Here is a 24,589-nt window from a genome sequence, read left to right on the forward strand (position 1 = left end):
CAAAGGGAAACCCGTGGATGCTGATGCCATTAGACCTAACACTCTGGTGCTGATGATCAGTAAGATCTTGGTCTAGCCTGACTTTGCTCAGGGAATACTGAATGGTCTTGATTCAAGCGGGAAACCATTGTGCCCACCTTGTGACCAAAAACCGAACAAACCCTAGATAAGTCGTTCTCTGGGCAGGAGAAAGAACACTTTTCTTGGTGTTGAGTCTCAACCCTAGAGAAACTAGATGAGCCAACACACTGTGTTGAAGCACCATCTCATGTGATTTTAGCAATCGCCTTTGTAATTCAAAATTTGAATGCCCCGGAATCCCAATGGAGCCGGTAATACATCCATACATTTTGTTTATGTGCGGTTACAAGGCTAGCCAAATGGAAGACCCGAAATTGGTAAGCTTTTGCCCCCAAGAGCGAACCTCAGGAACTTCCTGTGTTGTGGCAGACTTTATATGCGAATACATGCGTCCTTCGGATCAATCGTGCCGAATCCAATCACAATGTTGAATATGCGACACGACCGCCTTCACTGTAACATCTTGACCTTGAGTACTTTAACTGCTTCACGGTTTAAGACTCGAAGATCTGAGATTAGACACCCCCCCCCACCCTACTGGGGACCAGGAAGTAACTGCTGTCACTTGTGACAGTACGAACGCCAACTCCGCCTTCACGGAAGTGGAGACCACGCCGTTCAAACAAGGAGGATGACAAATAAATTAGTTTACTAATTTTTACTGTGCTTAACACCCATGCAGAAACGCCTGGCAGAAGTTCACACGCTGCCTGAGACTCTGAGAGTGACAATTTTAACACTTCCTGTTGAGGGGATGTTAGACGTTCTATGTCCTGGATGATAGCAGGATTTAAACACTGAACGTCTAACATTTCACCGGAAACCACTGCCCCCCCGAATCACCAGAGGCGGCGGGGATGGAGTAGTTTTGAGGATAACGGGGTGGGGCGAGCAAATGTTTGACACGCCCTGTCCCGTGGGGGCAGACTGGGCACCAGACCACCGGACTTCTTATATTGATGACAGTCCCGAAGTCTGCCCTGGGAGGTTGTTGAGGATGACGAGCCGGTCTCCAGTCTTTACGAGGGAGAGCGCGACTCGCCACACTCTGCTTATTACCCCCCTAAATCTTAAAGGACTGAAGAGAGGTTGTGTGGCTGATAGCCCCTCCCCTTGAGTGCATTGAGGAAGAAACTGAGTGAACACTTCCTCATGTTTCTTCCACTCCTTTAAATCTGGCCACTACAGAGTTAACTGAGTCACCAAATGAACCACTCAAATCCTTCAGAAGGTCAGCCTGATATGCTTGCAAGACAGCCATAGTGTGCAGCGCAGCACCAGCCTGTCCCTTTATATTTATTATTCTTATATAAATCATATACAATATATATTCCACATAAAATAATATATTATATTATATATATATATATATATATATATATATATTAATATATATATATATATATATATATATATATATATATATATATTATATATATATATATATTAATATATATATATATATATATATTAATATATATATATATATTAATATATATATATATATATATTAATATATATATATATATATATTAATATATATATATATATATTAATATATATATATATATATTAATATATATATATATATATATTAATATATATATATATATATTAATATATATATATATATATATTAATATATATATTATATATATTAATATATATATATATATATATATTAATATATATATATATATATATTAATATATATATATATATATATATATTAATATATATATATATATATATATATTAATATATATATATATATATATTAATATATATATATATATATATATAATATATATATAATATATATTAATATATATATATATATTAATATATATATATATATATATATTAATATATATATATATATATTAATATATATATATATATATTAATATATATATATATATATTAATATATATATATATATTAATATATATAAATATATATATATATTAATATATATATATATATTAATATATATAAATATATATATATATATATTAATATATATATATATATATTAATATATATATATATATATATATATTAATATATATATATATATATATATATATATATATATATATATTAATATATATATATATATATATATATATATATTAATATATATATATATATATATATATTAATATATATATATATATATATATATATATATTAATATATATATATATATATATATATTAATATATATATATATATATATATATATATATATATATATATATTAATATATATATATATATTAATATATATAATATATATATATAATATAATATATATTAATATATATATATATATATTAATATATATATATATATTAATATATATATATATATTAATATATATATATATATTTATATATATATATATTAATATATATATATATATATTAATATATATATATATATATATTAATATATATATATATATTAATTAATATATATATATATATTAATATATATATATATATATATTAATATATATATATATATTAATATATATATTCCATATAAAATAATATACAATATATAATTCATATATATAAGCTTTGCCCATGACAGCCGACGTTTATTTTCTACATGGCTTTATGGGGAGGTATGTCTCTTTAATGAAAATGCAGACCCAGGCGAGAGATAGCTCGTGATCGAGCGTTTCCCACCTGGGGTATTCTCACATATCCACGCGATTTCGCACCCATGATAGTCGAAAATGTCGACGTCAAGGGTACAAAAACACGTGAAGTAAATGTTTTTTTTTTTTTTTTCTCTAGACAGAAACCTCAAGCTCACTGCGTTCGGGGATCTCTCATTCACGGTACCAGACAAACTGCCCTGGCCACCGCGCGAACAACCACCTCGATAAATTCCTCGTATGGATTCACTATCATGTGAGGAACGATCGCAGGCGGCTGCTCGAGATTCATCCAGAGATTCATCATCATTCCCCGCGCGAGCCGAAGAAACGCCGGAGCGCGCTTCGGGATCACGCGGGGAAACATGCATTTGTTGAGCGAGCAAGCGAAAGGGACGGACCCGTCTCTTGCTCGTCAACAAACCCATTCGAGAGCTCCGAAAACTGGTGCGGACTGAAAGTAGCCCAGACGAGCATAAAGCATTCTAACTGTAAAGGCTTGCAATGCCCGCACTCGTCTGACTCAATGCAGCGACCGCATGCTTTTCCCCAAACACACACAGCAATACACGTGTGCATCCAGTTCTGTTATTTGAAAGAGAACATGGATATACAGCGTTTTACTCTGCTGACTTGTTTCCAACTGATCAGATTTAACTAGAACTCTTTCCACTTATGTTTCTTTGTAACAGAGATGAGAAAGAGAGAGAAATCTGCACACTACCATGTTGAAAACGAACTCCTAATAAAGATCTCGAGTTGAGTCTTGAAAGAGAGAGAGAATTTTTTTTTTTTTTTTTCAGAGACTTTGTAACACACCATAACACAGAGTTGGTCTGAAAACAAAAAGACCTGGTTTGCTCCAGCTGAAGCTCATCTATTTATAGCCTCGTGCAGCAGGTGCGCCTATGACGTCACCGGCCGAGGCTATAAATACCTCCGGGTCAATTTCATTGACGTGTTTTCACACTATTTTCACAGCTGGTTATGTCAAAGACATTCCCATTTGCATAAGCTTATGCAGCATTGAGTGTAGCTTTTGAAAGGGAACACTTGCGTCGTGCCTGCCGTCACATTGCGCCAGGTGTACGATATGGCCCCAAGTTGCAAGTTTAATTAGGGATTCTGTCTAATACCAACAAGTCGATAATTATTTCCATGATTACATTTTTACAGATACAAAGCTGATATTAAAATTCTATACTATTTTGACCAAATAAATTAAAAGTAAAACACTTAGGGCCAGATTTACTAACAGCTTGCGCCAGCGCAAACCCTCTTTTTGCGTTAAAAAAACTACTGTCGAGATTTACTCAAGACATGCAGTGCAAAATTAGCACTGAAAAGGCCTGGACACGGTTATTTTTGCAACTGACTTTTATGTATTTGTTGAAGTTTCCCTTTAAGATGCAAAATTTATGGGAGGAGAGTTTTTAAATGAATCATGCAAGGTTATTGTAATAAAGTTTGTCGTTATGGGAAGAAGGAGGTGGGAACCGGCGAACATTTAAAGACTTTAATCAAATAATAAAAACAAAATGAAAGTAAAACCGGCAGCTCCTCACGAACGACTGCCGCGCACACACATAACAAAACAAACAAAACAATGTAAAGTTCAGGCCTGGTCCTCTCTAGTCCTTCACTAGTGTCGCTCATCCTTATATGCCTCCGTGCTCCCTCATGAGAGGACTCAAGACCGGTGTGCCTCGCAGGTGACACTCATTCAATCACGCGCACCGTTCTCGCTCGCTCCTCCCACGTCTCTCGCTCATCAACCTCGCCACAGTTATTTACTATGGTTTGCGCTAGTCAATTTACTGGTGTTTGTGCCATTATTTACCGCCCAAAAAAGGCATGTCTTAAACCAGATGCTAATTCGCGCTGCTCTATTGGTCGTTATGGAAATGATCTGGCATGTCGTCAGTAGATCATGCACAGAACTTTCCACTCCCATCTGCGATTTTTTGGTATTGCGCTCTTACGCTTATTTGCACTGTTTAGTAAATCTGGCCTAAAATCTATATAAATTTTTTTAAATGCTAAAAGTGAATTTGGGTATCACAACATTATAACTACATTTCTGTATATTACAGAATATAGTACTTGAATTCGAATGGATTTCCTATGCAAATTTGCAAAATATGTGGATGCAAATAAGTCTATTGAAAGCAATAGGTCTAATAAAACATATAATGGCCAAATATTAGGCCAAATATACTTAGACATTTTCTGTCAGTATAAACCAAGTACATTTTACATTTTACATTACATTTATGCATTTGGCAGACGCTTTTATCCAAAGCGACTTACATTGCATTCAATGGGAGATGACCTTACAAAGGTGGAAAAATCTGAACACCCCAACCCAACTTGTCACTGCATTTGAGAAGAGTGTCGTTTCTGCACTTCTGTCAGTTTCTCTTCACCTCAGTAACCCTGACATTTCAGCCCACACATACTTCAGCCTGCAGCATACCAAATGTGCCATAATGCCTCCAGCTCGCCATCGGAGATCATATAGGTTTGTGCTTGTGGGTCAATGTGTGCATACATGGCTGTAGAAAATGTGTGACAGCATGTGTTTTTCATTTAACGTTTTTCCCATCTCTGAAACAAAAACATTCCGGTTGTTCCATTGACTAATAACTGTTGGCTTGGTCTTACAGTAAGGAGGAGCACCGGCTTCCTCAAGTGTTGCAAATATCTCCATTTGTGGTGGGCCACCTTTGCAGCAGTGCAAGTAATGACAATGTCTTCAGAAGGAGATTGGAGAGCTAATGAAGAATGATCTTTCCGTGCCTCGAAATTTCGGCTTGTGAGATGAGCTAACTCAACAATGCTCTGATAACTGATGGTGCTTATATGAATAAGACATTAACTAACAGATTACAGGGTTCACTTGACTTGAGTTTTAAGATTGATAGCCATGGTAAAAATGTGATTAAGTACTCCTGAGAGATGATGGTAAAATCGAGTTTAAAAAAAAAAACATTGGAGAGACCTCTGACAATGACAATGTTGTTGAAAATAGCATTTTGGATGCTGTGAGTCTGGCACCAGTATGGAAATTGGTTGTGTTCTAATATGATCTTTTCAGCAGGGTAGTCGTCCAGAAAAGTAGTCCACTAAACAGTGAATGTGTTTACCTTAAGTAAATGACTGAAATCTTCTGGCTGTGAGAGTAAAGGTCACATTTACCATTGTCTGACGAATTTTCGCTTCCTTCAATAGGAATCCATTAGGCTTGCTACGATAGTCGGTGTTGCCGGTGTTACCGGTGTCCAGACTCAACACCGGTTACATCACTTGCCCACCGTGGCACCGCCCACCGTCTTTTTGATTTTTTTTTTTATAGTAATAAAATAATTTAGTTCAGTTAGAGAACAGACAATACAAATAAAAACTGAACGTATCTGCTTAATAAAGCAGGATCCGACCGTGAGTCTCGGAGGCAGCGGCAGGAGTCACTCATCAGATTTAAGAGTGAGGAGCTGACTGAGATGATCACGGAAGATTTGGTTTCAAAGCGAAACGTAAAAGCGCCTATTTAAGGGAGTTTGTCATTTGTTTTGTTGTTGTGTTTTTCATTAAAAATAATAGGCTAATGAACCCACAATTCAAGCAACCCGCAGCCGAATTGGCGCTAATTAAAAACCGAAAGTTAAATGTGCACGGCCGCACAGAGCGCGCATTGTTTACTTTCGCCTGGCTCCGCAGTGCGAGCCTCCGCGCTACGCTGACTGCGCGCATTTATTTTTGCCGCGCGCACCCCATTTATTTTTGCCGAGCGCGGGCGCGTCGAGTATAAACGAGGCTTTACGGGCGAACTAACAGTGTGCATTCGGTTAGATAGAATTAGCGATTTAAAAGCCTCCGCCGGTGATACCGGTATTACCGGTGTTGTCACACATCAATTAACCGGTGGGAAAATTTCCTCACCGTCACATCCCTAGAATCCATGTGATTGGAAGCTTCATGTGAAAGATTTTCCCACACAGATTTCATAGCAGGTTCAAGTTGGTGGCCAATCAGACCAATGGAGTGACGCATAGCTTCCACGACCACATTGACTAGTGGCAGAATTGTGTGCGTGTGTTCACGTTTTTCTATCCCGGTGGGGACTTCAACCTGGATGCGCAATGACTCATAGGGTCACCGTGGGGACCTAAATTGAGGTCCCAATGTGGAAACAAGCTTAAAAATCATATAGAGTTTTTTTTGGGGGGAAAATGTAAAAATGCAGAACGTTTTGTGTGATAGGTAGGATAGAGGGAATAGAATATACAGTTTGTACAATATAAAAACCATTCTGTCTATAGGATGTCCCGATAAAACATGGAAACCCAACGTGTGTGTGTGTGTGTGTGTGGGCTCATATTCCTCTGTGCTGAGTCATTCCTTCATTGAGGATGCTCTTGCTTGTCTAAGCAGATGTACCTTCATTCATCCTGCAAGCAACATAGTTTTTGCTTTACAACTTTGTTGTAATAGAGGAATAAGATGGTACATTCATAGACAACCAACAATTGTGTAACATTCATAACCATGTCTTTATTATGTCCACGTAAAACACATTTCAGGTTGAACATCAGTGCAGATTGGAACTTTCCTTGCATCACTAGTTTGTTGTACATTTCAAGTTCTGTATCTTACAGTTTCATTTACTTTGACTTAGAACATATATTTTCAGACTCTTTTTCCAGTCACATCTGCCAGCATTGACTTAAAAACCAAGCTGTGTATTTATTTTGCGTTGAGATGTTTTGTTTTAATAATCATGTCTAATTTGATTCAAAATTAACTTTACCATCAGAAATGGAAAAACGAAACTGAGGTATGCTTATACAAAAAAAACGGTCGAAAGAGCTTCCACTGCCCTATTCAAAGAGGATTTCTCCAGTTGTTAACAGATCCGAATGACTTTGATTTCATTTTCAAAGCAAAGGTTCTACTTGAAAGCTTCTAAAAGATTCAGTTTTCATTTTATCCTTGCAGTTTTTTGTGACGCTCCCGTTTCCTGAATACAAATAACCCTGATATGTCAGAACTGACAAGCCCAGCACTCATTGATTCGAAGAATTATGATAATTGGCAACAGTTACTGACTGCCTGGCCTTCATCTATATTCTGTACATCAGCATCGTTCCTTGCAGACCGGCATTGGAAACTCCAGCTACAGTTGAAACGCCAATGACTTCAGGTCAGGGGATAACTAGGAGCAGACGTGGTCTCTCAGAATGGCAACCAGAATACAAGATGCTTGTTTGTAGCTTTCTATTTTTAGCCAATAGCAAAAGAACGCAGTGGCACATTGAAGGCTGTTACCCTTGAAATACGATGACTGTGGGATTCAATTGGGTGTCAGCTGACATTGTGATACTCGCTTGACTGTAACAATGAGAGTATAGAGTAAGGATGCTGACTTTACAGTCACATCATAGTTTTACCTTAAAGGGACAGTTCACACAAAAATGAAAATGGTGTCATCATTTACTCACCCTCAAGTGTTTCCAAACCTGAATAAATTTCTTTCTTCTGCTGATCACAAAAGAAGATATTTTGAAGACTATGGGCAACAGTTGATGGGCTCCATTGACTTCCACACTGTAACGCTCAAAATAATTAATTGGTTTGAGTAGAGCCAACTCAAATTAAACAAATTAGTTCAAACAAAAAAACTTTTATAAGTATTTAGAACTTTATTTTTCTTTTGAGTTCTCAAAACTGACACATTTTAAGTTCTTGTTTTGAGTTTTATGAACTTGTTTTTTATTTTATTTTATTTAGTCTAACTTAAATTTAACCGAAACTGGGCTGGGATTTCTATTTCCCTGCATGCTTTGCCATGACACTCAAAAGGGACAGTAAATGCCAAAATTAAGTGTTATATTATGATTGTTTTGTGCAAGATTAATGTTAAGTGGGAGATTTAGTAGTGTTTGATGTTTTGTTATGCTAGTTTTAGAAGAGTTTCTGTTATGTTGGGTTTTTTTTTTTGTAGGGTTATCATCATGGTGACGAGTGGAGCATGAGCTTAGTTTGCGAACAGATGTGTGTTAAATATATTATATTGCTGTCCTCATTCAGCAAGTGCTATTTTATGGTGATGCTACCAAAGCATTGTGTAACCAATTAGCAAGGTGGGATTTATTGAAAGCTATTCAGTATATAATTGCTCATTATATACATTTTGTTAAAGAAAGTTACATAGTGCAGCTTTAAAGTTTGTAAGTTTTCACTACTAAAATAGATTACATGATGTTTTTAATTTAAATGAATTAGCTTACTCAAATATTTCAAGTTCAGAGAAATTAAAATGTATGATGTATGATTTTATTCTATTGGTACTGTTTTTAGTTATAGCAACCCATGGTCAGGACTGATTCCCGTTTGAAAATAATTTTTATTCTAAGCCAATACTTAACCTTTTCCATGACACTGGCCTTTTGTGTGGATGTCCTGGTAACTGCCTCTATCTTGGTGTCGTTCCAGCACTTAACACGCATTTACAGGTCACCCTAACATATTAGTACTTGTTTTCCAAAGTCTAATTTTACTCCATGCAGAAAACTTGGCCCAGCTTTGGTTTTCCTCTTTAGTTTATTTCTAGTATAATGTGCTTCTAAATACACAGTTTGATTAATTGGAAGTAGTAAAGCAGATGTCTATTGCACCAACAAAGCTGATGACCCATTTTTATGGTAATTTGTCATTGTCAGGTAATAAACATTGTCAGATGGCAGTTTATTTAGAATTTTTCTTGGAATTCGTACATGTATTTTTTCTGCTCATTTCTTTTTGGCTACATTTACAGCATTTGCGCTAATAAATGATTGTTGATGTTTTAGCAGTAAACATTATTGATTTTTGTGGTGCGTTTCTTTGACTTCCCATTTGGTTCATATTTTGTGGTGGCCATGCTTGTTTAAAATAAGCCAGAAGTTTATTAAATTCTATTTAGACGATGTACTCTGCTTTACCTCTTCCAAAACATTTGCCTCCATTCTGTTCTATATTAATAGACTACATTTACATATATTACCCTAAAAGTGCTAAACTAGGGGGAAAAAAGAAGAGCATTTGTTTGAATTACACTATGCACAAATGGATACAGAGTCTAATTAGACTGTACATTAACAATTCTTTGGGTATTGATCTTGAAATCCTGAATCGCTGATCCACAGAAAAAAAAAATCTTTCTTGTTTCTATTTAATTTGATATCACCCAAAAAGGTTGGACATTTTTTTGTGGGTTAACACAACATGAAAATGTTGGATCACTGTAGAAGTGGGGCTGGTAGCATAATGGTTAAGAATCAAGGCTGCTTTTCTCGTTTATTTTCTCATTAAAAAATTCTCAAATAAAACTAACATCTCCAAGATGAATCGCACTATTAAAGGCACAATATGTACGATTTTTAATTAATTAATTAATTAAAATATCAAAAAAACACTAGAACAATATTATATATTTTGTTGACTTGTGTACTTACACTATCCCAAATGTTTCCAAGACTGTTTAAATCCAGAGAAATAAGCAAATTTTAACCTGGACACGAACCATGTCCGTGCGTCGCCTATCAATGACATCATATCGCGTCTCGATTTCTGGTTTTATTTTGTAGAAACCATGGAAACACCAAAGTAGATGCTTTAATACAGAAGACAGACAACTAATCATTGTTTTAACGCTCAACACAGTTAGTCTTATTGTTTAAATCTCGTTTTCTTGATTGACCTCTAGTGGCGAAAAATTACATATTGTGGCTTTAAAACATTTGATTTACAGATAAACTACTTACAAATTGGAAATTGGTACTTGACATTTATTAATTAGTTAAGATTATCTCTCAAATCCGATTGGTTGATTGGAATGTTTTTCCAGGATCAACAAAGATGGTGATCCAGGAACATGTTGCACTTGATGAAATCAGGGGCACGTTCAAAGCTCAAACCGGTGCGCAACGTTTTGCTACGGTTTCCGGTTGAACGTCATGTTTCCTGGAAACGGTGTGCAACGGTGTGCAACGGGTTTGAGATGCGTTTGATCTCGTTTGGTGGGTGTGTCAAAAATGACAGCCCAATCAGCGGCAAAATGTATATAAACCACGCAGTATTAAAGAGACAGCTCACACAATGGAAGTAAAGTGGTTTAATGTGTCCGCTGGTATTAGAAGACATGATTGTCGTAAGAGTTTAATATATATATATATATATATATATATATATATATATATATATATATATATATATATATATATATATATATATATATATATATATATATAATCAACATGATGATGTATTTATTTATATCTTTAGCTTAATTGCAAGGCAAGTTTATTTATATACCAAATTTCATATATGGTAATTGCTTGACATAAAGTGAGAAAGAAAATACAAGCTATTAAAAAAGTAAGAAATAAAATGATTTAAGTTAGAATTGATTACCATGGAGATGAAAAAGGTTCATTAAATGGGATTGGGATGTTGTCTTTTATTCTGGACGGCAAGGGCAGTGATTGCATGTATTTTGCAGTATTAAACACGTATTTATATCGATTTCATCAGGCTCCGAAAATTCCACAAAAAGAACACAAAGAATGGCCTTCTCGGCTGCCATAGTTACAACTCTTGCGTCAACAGAACAGGGTGTTCAACGCAGCACCGTTACCGTTTAAAAAACGTTTTGCAACGTTTTGTCGGGGCTGAACGCAGCCCAGGTTCTGCCAATTAAATATAGTATAACTTTAAGTGATTGAATATAAGGTATAAAATACCATACATTTGAAGTTGTTTTGCAAAATATTCCAACATATACAAGTTGTTTGACAGCGTCGGGAGAACTGATTATGTCATTCACTGAGCTTGATGGGAGTGGGCGGTCACTTCTGAGCTCTTTTGCTGGGATTCTGGTTTCCATAGTAACAGCGACTTCTCTGATTGGTGAATCGCTCCTTCAGGATTATCTCATTACTTCTGAATAAATTCCGAAATTAAATTAGAACATCAAATGGCATATAAAAATTTGTAGTCATAAGGTTTATCACCTTGGGAAGAAACATCAGATTTCTTTTAAAACACACAGACAGAAGAGCACATAGCAGGGATAGGGAAAAAGCAACAATGTTTTTGGACATGATACCATGGTGTTGTAAAATACCATGATAAATGAATATGATAATTATTGGTACGCCACAGTTCTTTTTTTGTTAGGGAAGTATCACTGAACTGGCACAGTAATCTTTTTCTGCCTGTCATTGGTTTTAGTTCTCTCTCACCTCACACTGTCCCTCGCTCGAGTAGTTTTGGCACAGGCAGAGCCTGAGAGACATGCCTCAGTGGCACCCAATCTGAACATGAAAGCTCTTTGAGCTGAGAGAGTGTTTGCGCCGTGTATTAGATGACAAGAGAGAGAGTGTACCGAATGAAATGAGAAACATACTGCCACAGTGCCACTGTTTTTCCACACTTTTATTTGTTTATCATTGTACAGCTATTTTCATATTCAGTAATGGGCTGAGTATGATCTTAATCTACAGTCTGAACAATATACAACGGGCAATTTAGTTTCCAAGGCTCATTTAAAGGAATAGTTCACACAAAAGTGAAAATTATTCCATAATTTACTCACCCTCAAGCCATCCTAGGTATATATGACTTTCTTCTTTCAGCCGAACACAATTGGAGTTTTATTAAATAATATCTTGGCTCTTCCCAGCTTTATAATGGGTGTGAATGGTTTTTTGGAGCTCCAAAAAGTGCATCCATCCATCATAAAAGTAATCCATATGACATCAGTAGGTTATTAAATGCCTTCTGAAGCAAAACGATGGGTTTTTGTAAGAAAAATATCCATATTTAAAACGTTATAAACAATAATCACTGGCTTCTGGCAATGGCCGTAAACGCATTCACGAGAGAGTCAAGTTCTGACGGAAGGGTGACCTCTGACCCGACGTATGATGTAGGGCATAGCGTAAGCTCAGGTGAGAATAGACGAACGCGGGAAACGCAGAGGATAAAGCAAAAATCCTTAGATCCTAAAGATGTACTTAAATCCTACTTAAGTGGATAAAAAAACACTCTTTCAACTAATTAAACTAATTGAAATTCAACTAATTGCATTAAATATACATTTAAACTATAATACATTTTCATTTAATTACAAATATCATACAATTAATTGTCTGAAAACATTACATTCACTTCACACTTAATATTTTATTATTCTAAATATTATTTCCTTAATAAGTTAGGCATACACTTTTTAAGGGCCTACTCTTTCCCCAAGAGTCATCATACATTTTCTTTTGTTATTATCTAATATTTGTTTCCTCTGTGCTCCGCTTCTGGTTCTGAAAGTTACAGTATGTTTTCATTGTACTCAAAAGATCATGGGAACTTTGATTCCCCGTGATTTGACCTCTTTAAATGATACTCTTTGTGTGTATTTTTGGCAGGTTCCCTTTTGGGTGGTCTGGCTGGAATGGAGTATTTACCCCACCATGTTAAGAAGAAAATGAAGAGCAATACACGGACACGCAGAGAGACGTATGAAGATGAGATCTTTAACATCGAGGTTCTGTTGGGGGTGGACTGCTCTGTGGTGATGTTTCACGGCAGAGAGCACATCCAGAAGTACCTCCTAACCCTCATGAACATTGTAAGTTTCCCAAATCCCATTTGAAAGCATTTACACTAGATTTCATATAAATATTTGTGTATTTGTACACATTTTGTGTTTGAAGTGGCAGCTAATGGTTCAGGTTCTAAGGTTCTGCTTCAGGTTCTGACCCTAATACTCTAACGTCAGTTTGCCCCACATTTTATAAAAAAAATAAAGGTTATCTGTAGACCTTTCTCACAACTTCCGTATTTGTGACCGGAAATACGCAATCGTCGTGGTAATCTTCTTTGCCGGGCAGGGCAAACGTGTCCTACAACCCTTTCAGCACAAAGCGGCATATGACGCATCTCTGTGGGGAAATATAAAACGAATATTTTAAACTAATATTTAACTTATTTACTGATATTTATTTAAATGTTTTACATGCTGTAGTATTTCACGGACGGAACGACTAAAATAAACATGCATGCTTAAATGGATGTTGTATGTTCGTGTATATTTTTTTTATCGTGTATATTTGATTTAATAATGAGGCTATTTAATATATATAAAATTCACTTTTGCAAAATGCCTCCATATATATTGTGAATATATTTTGTAAACATATAACCGTGATGTTAATCAACATTATTTTTTATTATATTGTAAACATATATTGTTATTATAGATTGTATTTTAAAATAAAAACATCTATAATTTTATTAAAAGTATTATGTTGTATGTTAAAAAAAAATGAATTTTGAACACTGCGTGATGTTTTAACTATTTTGAACTGTTTTCAAAGTCCGGACAAACTATCATCTTGGTTGAAGTCAACAGGGTCCCATCCACTGTTTGGTTACCAACATTCTTCAAAATATCTTTTGTGTTTAGCAAAAAAAAAAAGGAAATTGTGGGTTAAAGACAAAATGAGGAACATCAACAACTTGAGGCTGAGTAGTAAATTATGACAGAGTTTTTATTTTTGGGTGAACAGGGAAAGTGTTTTTCTCCTTCAAGTTACTTTGTATAAAAGACAGCTAAATGGCATTTGTTTAATTATTTGTCAGCTAAATGACAAGTAATTTACTTTAGGAACTGTTTGGTTCTGCGGATTATGTAAACACATCAACACTTATCCAAAAAATATCCCACAATGTCACTTTTCAGACAGCATAATTGTTATATCCAACGATGATTATATCAGACAGGCATTCACATGAATTTCTTCAAACTCAAAAGAGAAAAATTTGTATTACTGTATACAACGCTCGGATGTCGGAGGTTGAGCCAAACCTCCATCTGTTTCCCTGACAACTGCTCCAAGTCAAGAAATTACATCCACATCCCTGTCAGGGTTTCCTACCTGAAAGATTGATGTACTTGAGATCCTCGACAAGACCAGACTTGCAATGAACTTGCCGTCAAACCTGCACAACTAAACATTTTCTGTCTTTCCCTCCTTTTTCTATTTCATTTTAGTCTCATTTTGGTCAGGGACTTTATAGTAGTGCGCAAAAAAAAACCAGACCCAGTGTCCCGTAGTAAATTTGAAGATACTTAACGCAAACTTTTACGTTGCTGCGGTGGTAACAAACCTCAGAATTACCTTCAAATGCCTGTCACAATAAGCCAGATCTGTTTAGCAAGCTAGCTATAAACATGCTAACTTTTTCAAATAAAACTAACCATAGAAGAAAAACGTTTACTCTAGTGTCTGTTTACAATAGTGCCCCTTGTGGCAAGGTACAAAATGCAATTTGAATTAAAGCTGCGAGCAGCGATGACGGGCCCAAGCCGGTGGCACCACCACGCCGGTGGCATCAGCTTAACTGTGCACGGCAGGCAATATGCATTTAAACAGGAGAATATTTTAGAATCGCTCGAATATGCCACATTTACCGCAGCAACTGGTGCCACTTTCACCACAAGCCACACCCATGATGTAATTTAAATCTAGATTAATTTTAATATCATAGGATAAAATAGATAAAAGTTATCTTTTCCTGCTCAAAATTTTGTAAGTCCAGAAGGCCAGTATTTAATTCAAGGTGTTTGTAGTACAGAAACTGCAAAGATGATTTTAATATCAGTGTCAGGTAAGAGTAAGATGCGTGTCTACATTTTATGGAAGTTTATTATAAATAGCCACTTTTATAAAATCATGTGAAATTTATGTTTTAATACATTTATATTATATCAGTAAATAATAAATTTAAAGACATGTGCATCATACGTGATCTTGGCAAACACATCACATGACGTTTTTATTTCAAGTGATAGTTATTTGTGATAGCCTATATGAAAGGGTTAAATTATGATCAAGAGAGAAAGTCACACACACACACACACACACACACACACACACACACACACACACAAACACAATGATAGAGTGAGAGTGAGGGGGAGGGTAAGGACTGAGAGAAAGGCACACACACAAACTCACAGGGTGAGAGAGAGACCCCCCCCCCCACACACACACACACACACACACACAGATAGAGAGGGGGAAGGGGAAAGACAGGCATTCCATAGACTTAATGGTTTGTATACTGTACAAACTGTACATTCTATCCCCCTACACTACCCCTAAGCCTACATATCGCACACACACACACACACATACACACACACACACACACACACACACACACACACACACTACCCCTAAACCTACCATCACAGAAAACATTCTGCATTTTTACATTTTTATTAAAAAATTGTTTAATATGCTGTTAAAGCTATTTTGATTTACGGGGACACATGAAATGTCTTCATAAACCATGATTATGTTGTAATAAACACCCCTCCACCTATATATGTTATATATATATTATGTTATATATACCATGATTATATCCCAAAATAATAAATGTTATATTTACCCATGGCCTTCCCTGTTATACAGAAATGTAATAGTTATCAAACCTTCCTTAACTGCATAAATAATAAATGAAATATAGATGAATCATCATTAAAGCTACAATTTTCTCTATTCCCGTTGTTCTTTGATGAACATTAATGACAGGCATCATCAGTGCTCCTGTCACTTTAAGAACAACCGCGGATCTCACGCGCGGTCCCGCGCATCTCATTTCCTCACAACTCTTTAAAGTTCATTTAAGACGTTATTTAACTAATTTAAGACTCTAATATGAGAATACTCAAAATCCTCTGTGTTATTGTTTGTTCAAGAGCAAAAGAGAACTCGATGTGAGCAGGAAACTGACGCGAGTCTATCTATGCGTCGAGTGTGTGTGTGTGTGTGTGTGTGTGTGTGTGTGTGTGTGTGTGTCAGTGTCCCTTGATTAGCTGACATGAGACGCATCCACACAGATAGGACACTGACAGACACACACACACACACACACACACACACACACACACACACACACACAGAGCATACCGCAGCATAGCCATACAGTTTAAGTTCACCCACACTATATATTAATAAAAAGGTTTACAGTGCAAATACTGTTGTTGCAAATACTGTGCATAAAATTTGAAAACATTTGCAAAAAACACCACTGTATCATTACATTTTTTTTTAAACCTTTAAGTAACCATTTTTTAAACATCTATAAACATTACATTTACATAGATAGACGGACCAGATATTCCTAACACTTTGGGAATACTTTAGGGTTACTAGTTGTTTTGTAAACTGTCTATAAACATTATCTGGATGGTTATTGTAAAGTTGCAACCGATGACTATAATACCTTGTTAAATAGTTTAATAAACAGTACCAGTAAAACGTGGGCAGTACCAGTAAAACATGTAAACAGTACCAGTCAAACATGTGGGTTGTCCTGATACTGTACTTCAAAATGTAACAGTGTAAAAATTGCCACAGAATAAAGTAATTGTTCAAGATCTATTGGTAACTCATAAAAATAATGTCATATTTGCATAAACTGTCACTACCGTATATATCCCGACACTAGCACATTAAGATAAGCTATGAAAAAAATCATGTTCCTCTGCCTCTTTCTGGTTAAATAATGTTTATAATAATTGTTAATATAGCATGCTATATTAACTATTCCAGGTTATTTATGCATAGCATAAATAATGGTTAGTAGAGCATGCTATGCCACTTTCATCAAAACCTATTACAAAGCTATAGCAATCTCATGTCATTCCGTCTGTTCGAAAAAAAAGTTGCACTAACTGTTCGTTACAAGCAGCATTTGCCGTCAGGCAGGTAACGATAGCTAACATAAACATATTTTTGCTAGCCTACCTGCTGCAAACTTACACTTTTTTTGTACAAGACAAGTAGAGCTATTTTATCCAGTGTAATTTATCACATACCACTATCTTGTTTTTTCTTATCCTCCTCTTCCTTTCTCTTTTTTCTTTTCTGGCTTCCTGAAGCATAAAATTCCGCTTCAAATCCGAGGTTGTTTTGTATTTTGCCGCAGCAGAGATCGCGTGGTTGTGGCTGGCTGCTGTCAGCGACTTCTGAGAGGGGCCCCTTAAGGGGGATCCCGATAACAGTGTCATTGCACTTTACTGCATTGACTATCAATGGGGCGCTCACACAGTTTGTCGTTTCATTTTATTCTTAACCTGTCGCTGTCTTGGTGCCCCAGGCCAGCTCGAGGCCCCAAGCAATTGCTTGGTTTGCCTGCCTTGTCGCGACGGGCCTGCACACACACACACACACACACACACACACACACAGACAGGACACTGACACACACACACACACACACACACACACACACACACACACACACACACACACACACACACACACACACAGGACATTGGCATACAGCGTGTTCTCTTGTGTCTTGTCGCGCTTGGAAGCATTTACATGAATAGGAGCGTGATCATGTAACGCTAAGCAAAAATGGATATAAAAACGGACGCTGCGTTATTTGCGTTAAATATTTTTAATGCGTTAAGCTTCCGTTTCACGTTGACCGAGTTTGGTGGAGATTGAATAAATCGCCTACGGAGGAGAACGTAAAAACTCAGAAACTGAATTATACAAATATTCACGTTCAAACAAACTTTCTGTGAAAAAAGACACTTATAAACAGACACTTGTAGAAAATAATGTGAATTTTTTTTTTATTTATAAATTTGAACTATGTCAGTAAATAATGAATTTAAAGACAAATGTGTCAAAAGTGATCTTTGCAAACACAGCACATGACCTTCTGTAAAGCACATGTATAGAAAACACACTCACACTCCTCTGTTTTAAAAAAAGAGTTCTGTCTGAATGAGTACATGAAATCACGGCTGTCAGGTGAAAAGAATTGTAACTCAAATGTCATTTAGAAAATTAGTCCTGTAGTGATATAGTGTCATAGTTCATGTCCACATTAACCACTACGTTGTAATATCAGTGTAATACCCATGTCATCATACACATTTGTGTCCTCATGAATCACATTAACAAGCACACATACAGAGAAAGGGAGTTTCAAAAATAATACAACACTGCCACCTTGTGGTGATAGAGGGGAGGGCACACAAACAGCCAAAAACATTATTAAACTTTGACATGTTGCCATGGCAACATTTTTTGAAATATTAGGAATCCATTCATATGTCTCTATCTGTCATGTTTTCACATTATACTGATGAAGTTTGAAGTCAATCAGGTGAAAATAAGATGGGGATTCAAAGCATTTTTGAAAGTGACACACTTCCTGCTGCCAGTTGGTGGCGCTTTAACTTTGACTCACAAAAGTCATATCCATGTGATCGGCCTCTTACAACGAACACACAGCTGAAGTTTCATCCAAATCATTCAATGTTTGCACAAGTTATTACACACTTCCTGTTTCCCTTTTCTCGCCATAAATTCGTTGCTTCGCCACGGCCAAACCGTTTAAGATATCAAAAATACGCTCGCAATTTAGCATCCTCTGTGTCTTGACTTCTTGCTGACCGAGTTTGGCACTGATTGAAACAATGGCCTCGGAGGAGTATATTAAATTCCAGAGCATGTGTTTTCAGAACAACCCATATTAGCTCACTTCCTGTTGGGCTGACACGTAACTTAGAGCACGAAAGTTGTTTGGCCCGATGAGGTCTATATGTGTACCGAGTTTCATACATGTACGTGCAAGTGTGTTTGATATATAGACCAAGTTTTCAGACCCCACTTTAGGGGGCGCTGTCGAGCCCCCCTGCCACGCCCGGGTACCAGCTTCAGCCCGGCTCTGATGGCCGCGCATTCCGATGTGTGTGCTAAGTTTCAAGAGTTTTTGAGCATGGTAAGGGCCCCAAAAGTGCCCGAGAAGTCGATAAAATAATAATAATAATAATAATTAAAGCTGCGAGCAGCGATGACGGGCTCAAGCCGGTGGCACCGCCACGCCGGTGGCATCAGCTTAACTGTGCACTGCAGGCAATAGGCATTTAAAATGGGAAAACATAAAAGGACTATGTCAAAGTCATCTGAATTCACCACATTAACTGCAGCAGTTGGTGCTGCTATGACCACAACAGCCACATCTATGAGATCAAATAAATTTAAATTAATTTCATGTCAGATGATGTCAAAGGTCAAATTGGAATGAGTTCACGATACCATTCAAATGCTGATGTTGTATTATTGTAACACTTCTCTTCATATGCACATCAGGGTGTCCGCGGGGTCTTAAAAAGTATTAAAAGTTGATAAATTCATTTTTGGAAAATGAAGGCCCTTAAAAGGTATTAAAAAGTCTTAATCACGATTTTATGAGGTATTACATTTTGTTCAAGCTTTGTCAAAAGAGTTTGACTCCAAAAAGTATTCATGAATATATTTATTTTCATCCCCATAACTATATAAAAAAAAAAACCGGTTTGCTCGGTCAGTGAGATCAGCTCGGGGCGCGCGCACCGTCTACGGGTGACGTCACATATTTTGCGAAATGCGCGGTTAGGTGATGTGTCGCCCTCCACACATTGCGAAACAGACTCCGAAATGGGGAAATGTAAATTTGCGGACTCCTGGTTGGAGAAGGATGAGTTTAAACAATGACCGCAGGGTTTTTCTATGGTTTTTCCTGCATAGCGGCCGCATCCGTCAAATTTCGTGCCACCGCTGTCTGTCGACAAAACTCAAGACAGGCAGTCCCTTGCTCAGATTAGGCATGTCGTGGTAATTAAATAATCATCAGAAATATATATTGTCACATGATCTTTCAGCAATCATTATTATTATTTTATGATTTGCTAGTACAAAGTCATCTAAAGCCATTCCATAGCTGAATGTCTTTCCTCCGCTGTAGCTGTCCATCATTCTCCGTTCAGAATTCAAACTGCGCGTCGCGTTTGGTTACAGTCAGTCAGCTGTTCGGTAAAGCTCACTCCAAGATGATATATTCCCGTTATAATACTTGATATGTAGATAAAATAATTTATCTTCCTGGAGTTTATCTAGCGGTTTCTGAACGATGTTGTGCTCGCCACCCGGGTGACAACACAAGGCATCACACGCACAATAACCGGAATTTAAAACTGTGAAGAAACCGACCGATATACATAGTAGACTAGGATTTGTGCGCTCAACGCTCATCGTCTCTTTATGCCGTGAACTTTTCAATGTGCACTCGCGCTGCACTGCACCCTCTGACTCCATGTTGCTTTAAGCGCATCATTTTGCACCCGGGATGCGCATAAGCACATTGTGCCGCGCTTTAATATATTTTCATAGTTTTGATTCTTGTTCTCACGTATCTATCATATATTTGTTGTCCCTTTACAGAGCTGCACATTATGTTTACAATAAACTATAAATCTTGAAATGTTATATTATTTGTGTAGGCCCATTTAATTATTTACATTCATATATAAATTAAATATAAATAGTTTTTTTATAAATGTATTTAATAAGAACACAAAGTAATTTGTACCTTTTCATTAACATTAGAACATTAGATTTTATAAAAATTAGTCCAGAGATGTTTTTTCAAGAATTACTTTTTGTAATTGCAATTTCTTTTAACTATCCACTCACCTAATTTAATATATATTTTTGTCATAGCTTATGATTATATATTTTTATTTTATTGCTCAACAGTAGTTCTCATCGCCGATGAGGTCTTTACATATTTTGAGAAGGTCTTAAAAAAGTCTTAAAAAGGTATTAAAATTTACTTCAGGATTCCTGCATATACCCTGCATATGCATCATACGTGATCTTGGCAAACACAGCACATGACATTTTTATTTAAAGTGATAGTTATTTGTGAAAGCCTATATGAAAGGGTTAAATTATCATCATGAAGAGAGAAAGTCACACACACACAGAGAGAGAGAGAGAGAGAGAGAGAGAGAGAGAGAGAGAGAGAGAGAGAGAGAGAGAGAGAGAGAGAGAGAAAGAGAGAGTGTGAGAGAGAGAGTGAGGGGGAGGGGAGGAGAGGGGAAGGACAGAGAGAGTGAGATTCTGATTGAATAAAAACATTTTTTTTAAAAATCTAAACAGTGGGAGAGAGTTGGTATTTCATTGTCTGAAACTTTATTTTACTATAGGAATAAGTTTTATCTTCAAAATAGATTCTGCATTTACATTTTTAATAAAACATTGTTTAGTCTGGTTTTTTTTTGGACACATGAAATGTCATAAACCATGTAATACCAGTGTAATACCCATGTCATACAAATTTGTGTCCTCTTAAATCACATAAACAAGCACACACACACACACACACACACACACACACACACACACACACACACACACACACACACACACACACACACACACACACACACACACACACACACACACATACACAGGCAGAGATGCATGCTTAAGCGGCCAACCCCCACCCCCCTTCAAACACACACAGTGAGAAAGTGAGAGTGAGGGGGGGAGGGGAAGGAAAGGCAGAGGACATTGCATAGACTTAATGGTTTTTATACTGTACAAACTGTACATTCTATCCCCCTACACTACCCCTACTCCTAAACCTACCATCACAGAAAACATTCTGCATTTTTACATTTTGAATAAAACATTGTTTAGAAAGCTAGACAGTGAATTAAAGCATTTTTGAAAGTGACACACTTCCTGCTGCCAGTTGGTGGCCACACACACACACACACACACACACACACACACACACACACACACACACACACACACACACACACACACACACACACACACACACACACACACACACACACACACACACACACACACACACACACACACTCACACTCACACTCACACTCACACAGACAAACCCCTTAGAGAGAAAGAGAGATGGGATTTTTTTATCCTGTTTCAAAACTAACACAATGCTGCCATCTTGTGTACATTGAGTTCATATATATATACATATATATATATATATATATATATATATATATATATATATATATATATATATATATATATATATATATATATATATATATATATATATATATATATATATATATATATATATATATATATATATATATATTCATCTGAAAAATAGTATAGTCATTCCGTTTCATGTTGACCGAGTTTGGTGGAGATTGAATAAATCGCCTACGAGGAGAACGTAAAAACTCAGACCCTGAATTATACAAATATTCATCTTCAAACCAAAATATCTGACTTCCTGTTGGTCGGAGCTAATGACTGTAAATTATAAAGTTGTCCGGCTCGAAGAGAACAATATATGTACGGGTACACATGAAATGTCTACAAATGTAGGTTCTCAGAAATCACAGAAGCACACACAGAGAGAGAGAGAGAGAGAGAGAGAGAGAGAGAGAAACAAGGTTTTTTTTAATCCTGCTTCAAAACTAACACAATGCTGCCATCTTGTGTTCATTGAGGGAAGGGCAGCACAGACAGGCACAATAGATTCAAAGAAATATTTATAAAATATGTATATATTCATCTGAAAAATAGTACAGTCATTTTAAATTAATCTAAGTTCAATTACCAAACATACAATCTTAATTTAATTGAAATCAAAATATGATTTTACAAGATATGAGACAATTTCTGTTCCCCTTATTTTGTCCTTATTTAATCCCTCACCATGGCAACACCGTTTGAGATATCCAATATTCGTTCGCATTTTAGCATCTTCCATATCTTTGTTTCATGTTGACCAAGTTTGGTGGAGATTGAATAAATCGCCTACGAGGAGAACGTAAAAACTCAGACCCTGAATTATATAAATTTTCACCTTCAAACCAAAATATCTGACTTCCTGTTGGTCGGAGCTAATGACTGTAAATTAGAAAGTTGTCCGGCTCGAAGAGAACAATATATCTACCGAGTTTGGTGACTGAAGATAAAACTAACCCCCCCACTTTTGTCAAAAGGTGGCGCTATAGAGCCCCTCATCCCCACCCGTTTCTGAGGCTTTGCCCATGTGTACTGACTAACATCTCTGATGTGTGTGTTAAGTTTCATGCAATTTCAAGCATGCTAAGAGTCTCAAAAACAGCCAAAGACATTATTAAACTTTGACACGTTGCCATGGCAACAGTATTGGAAATTTCAGAAATCCATTCATATGTCTATATCTGCCATGTTTTCACATTATACTGATGAAGTTTGAAGTCAATCGGGTCAAAATAAGACTGTGATTTAAAGCATTTTTTTAAAAAAGTGACACACTTCCTGCTGCCAGTTGGTGGCGCTATAACTTTGACTCACAAACGTCATATCCTTGCGATCGGCTTCCTACAACAAACACACAGCTGAAGTTTCATCCAAATCAGTCAATGTTTGCACAAGTTATAACACACTTCCTGTTTCCCTTTTCTCGCCATAAATTCGTTGCTTCGCCACGGCCAAACCGATTGAGATATCAAAAATCCGCTCGCAATTTAGCATCCTGAATATCTTGTCTTAATGCTGACCGAGTTTGGCAATGATCGAAACAATTGCCTCGGAGGAGTATATTAAATTCCAGAGCATGCGTTTTCCGAACAACCCAAAATAGCTCACTTCCTGTTGGGCGAAGTTTATGACTATGAGTGCGGAAGTTGTTCGCCCCGATGAGATCTATATGTGTACCGAGTTTCATACATATACGTGCAAGTGTGTTTGATATATAGACCAAATTTTAATAGGGGGCGCTGTTGAGCTCCCCTACCACGCCCGGGTATCAGCTTCAGCCCGGCTCTGATGGCCGCAGATTCCGATGTATCTGCAAAGTTTCAAGAGTTTTCGAGCATGGTAAGGGCCCCAAAAGTGCCCGAATAGTCGATAAGAAAAATAATTAAAGCTGCGAGCAGCGATGACGGGCT

The 24,589-nt window shown here is 36.5% G+C and overlaps 1 protein-coding gene across 2 annotated transcripts in view; it reads left to right on the top strand.

Moving 5' to 3' along the window:
- adamts2a (ADAM metallopeptidase with thrombospondin type 1 motif, 2a) overlaps positions 1-24,589 on the top strand; it is a 124,171-nt gene that overhangs the window by 52,544 nt on the left and 47,038 nt on the right. For both annotated transcript variants that reach the window (XM_079835547.1, XM_079835548.1), the window contains one exon: positions 13,215-13,417. In XM_079835547.1, coding sequence (XP_079691673.1) covers positions 13,215-13,417 — 203 coding nt within the window. The remainder of the gene's footprint in view (positions 1-13,214; positions 13,418-24,589) is intronic.

The sequence above is a fragment of the Gobio gobio genome (genome assembly GCF_949357685.1).
Source record: "Gobio gobio genome assembly, chromosome: 14".
Lineage (NCBI taxonomy): Eukaryota > Metazoa > Chordata > Actinopteri > Cypriniformes > Gobionidae > Gobio > Gobio gobio.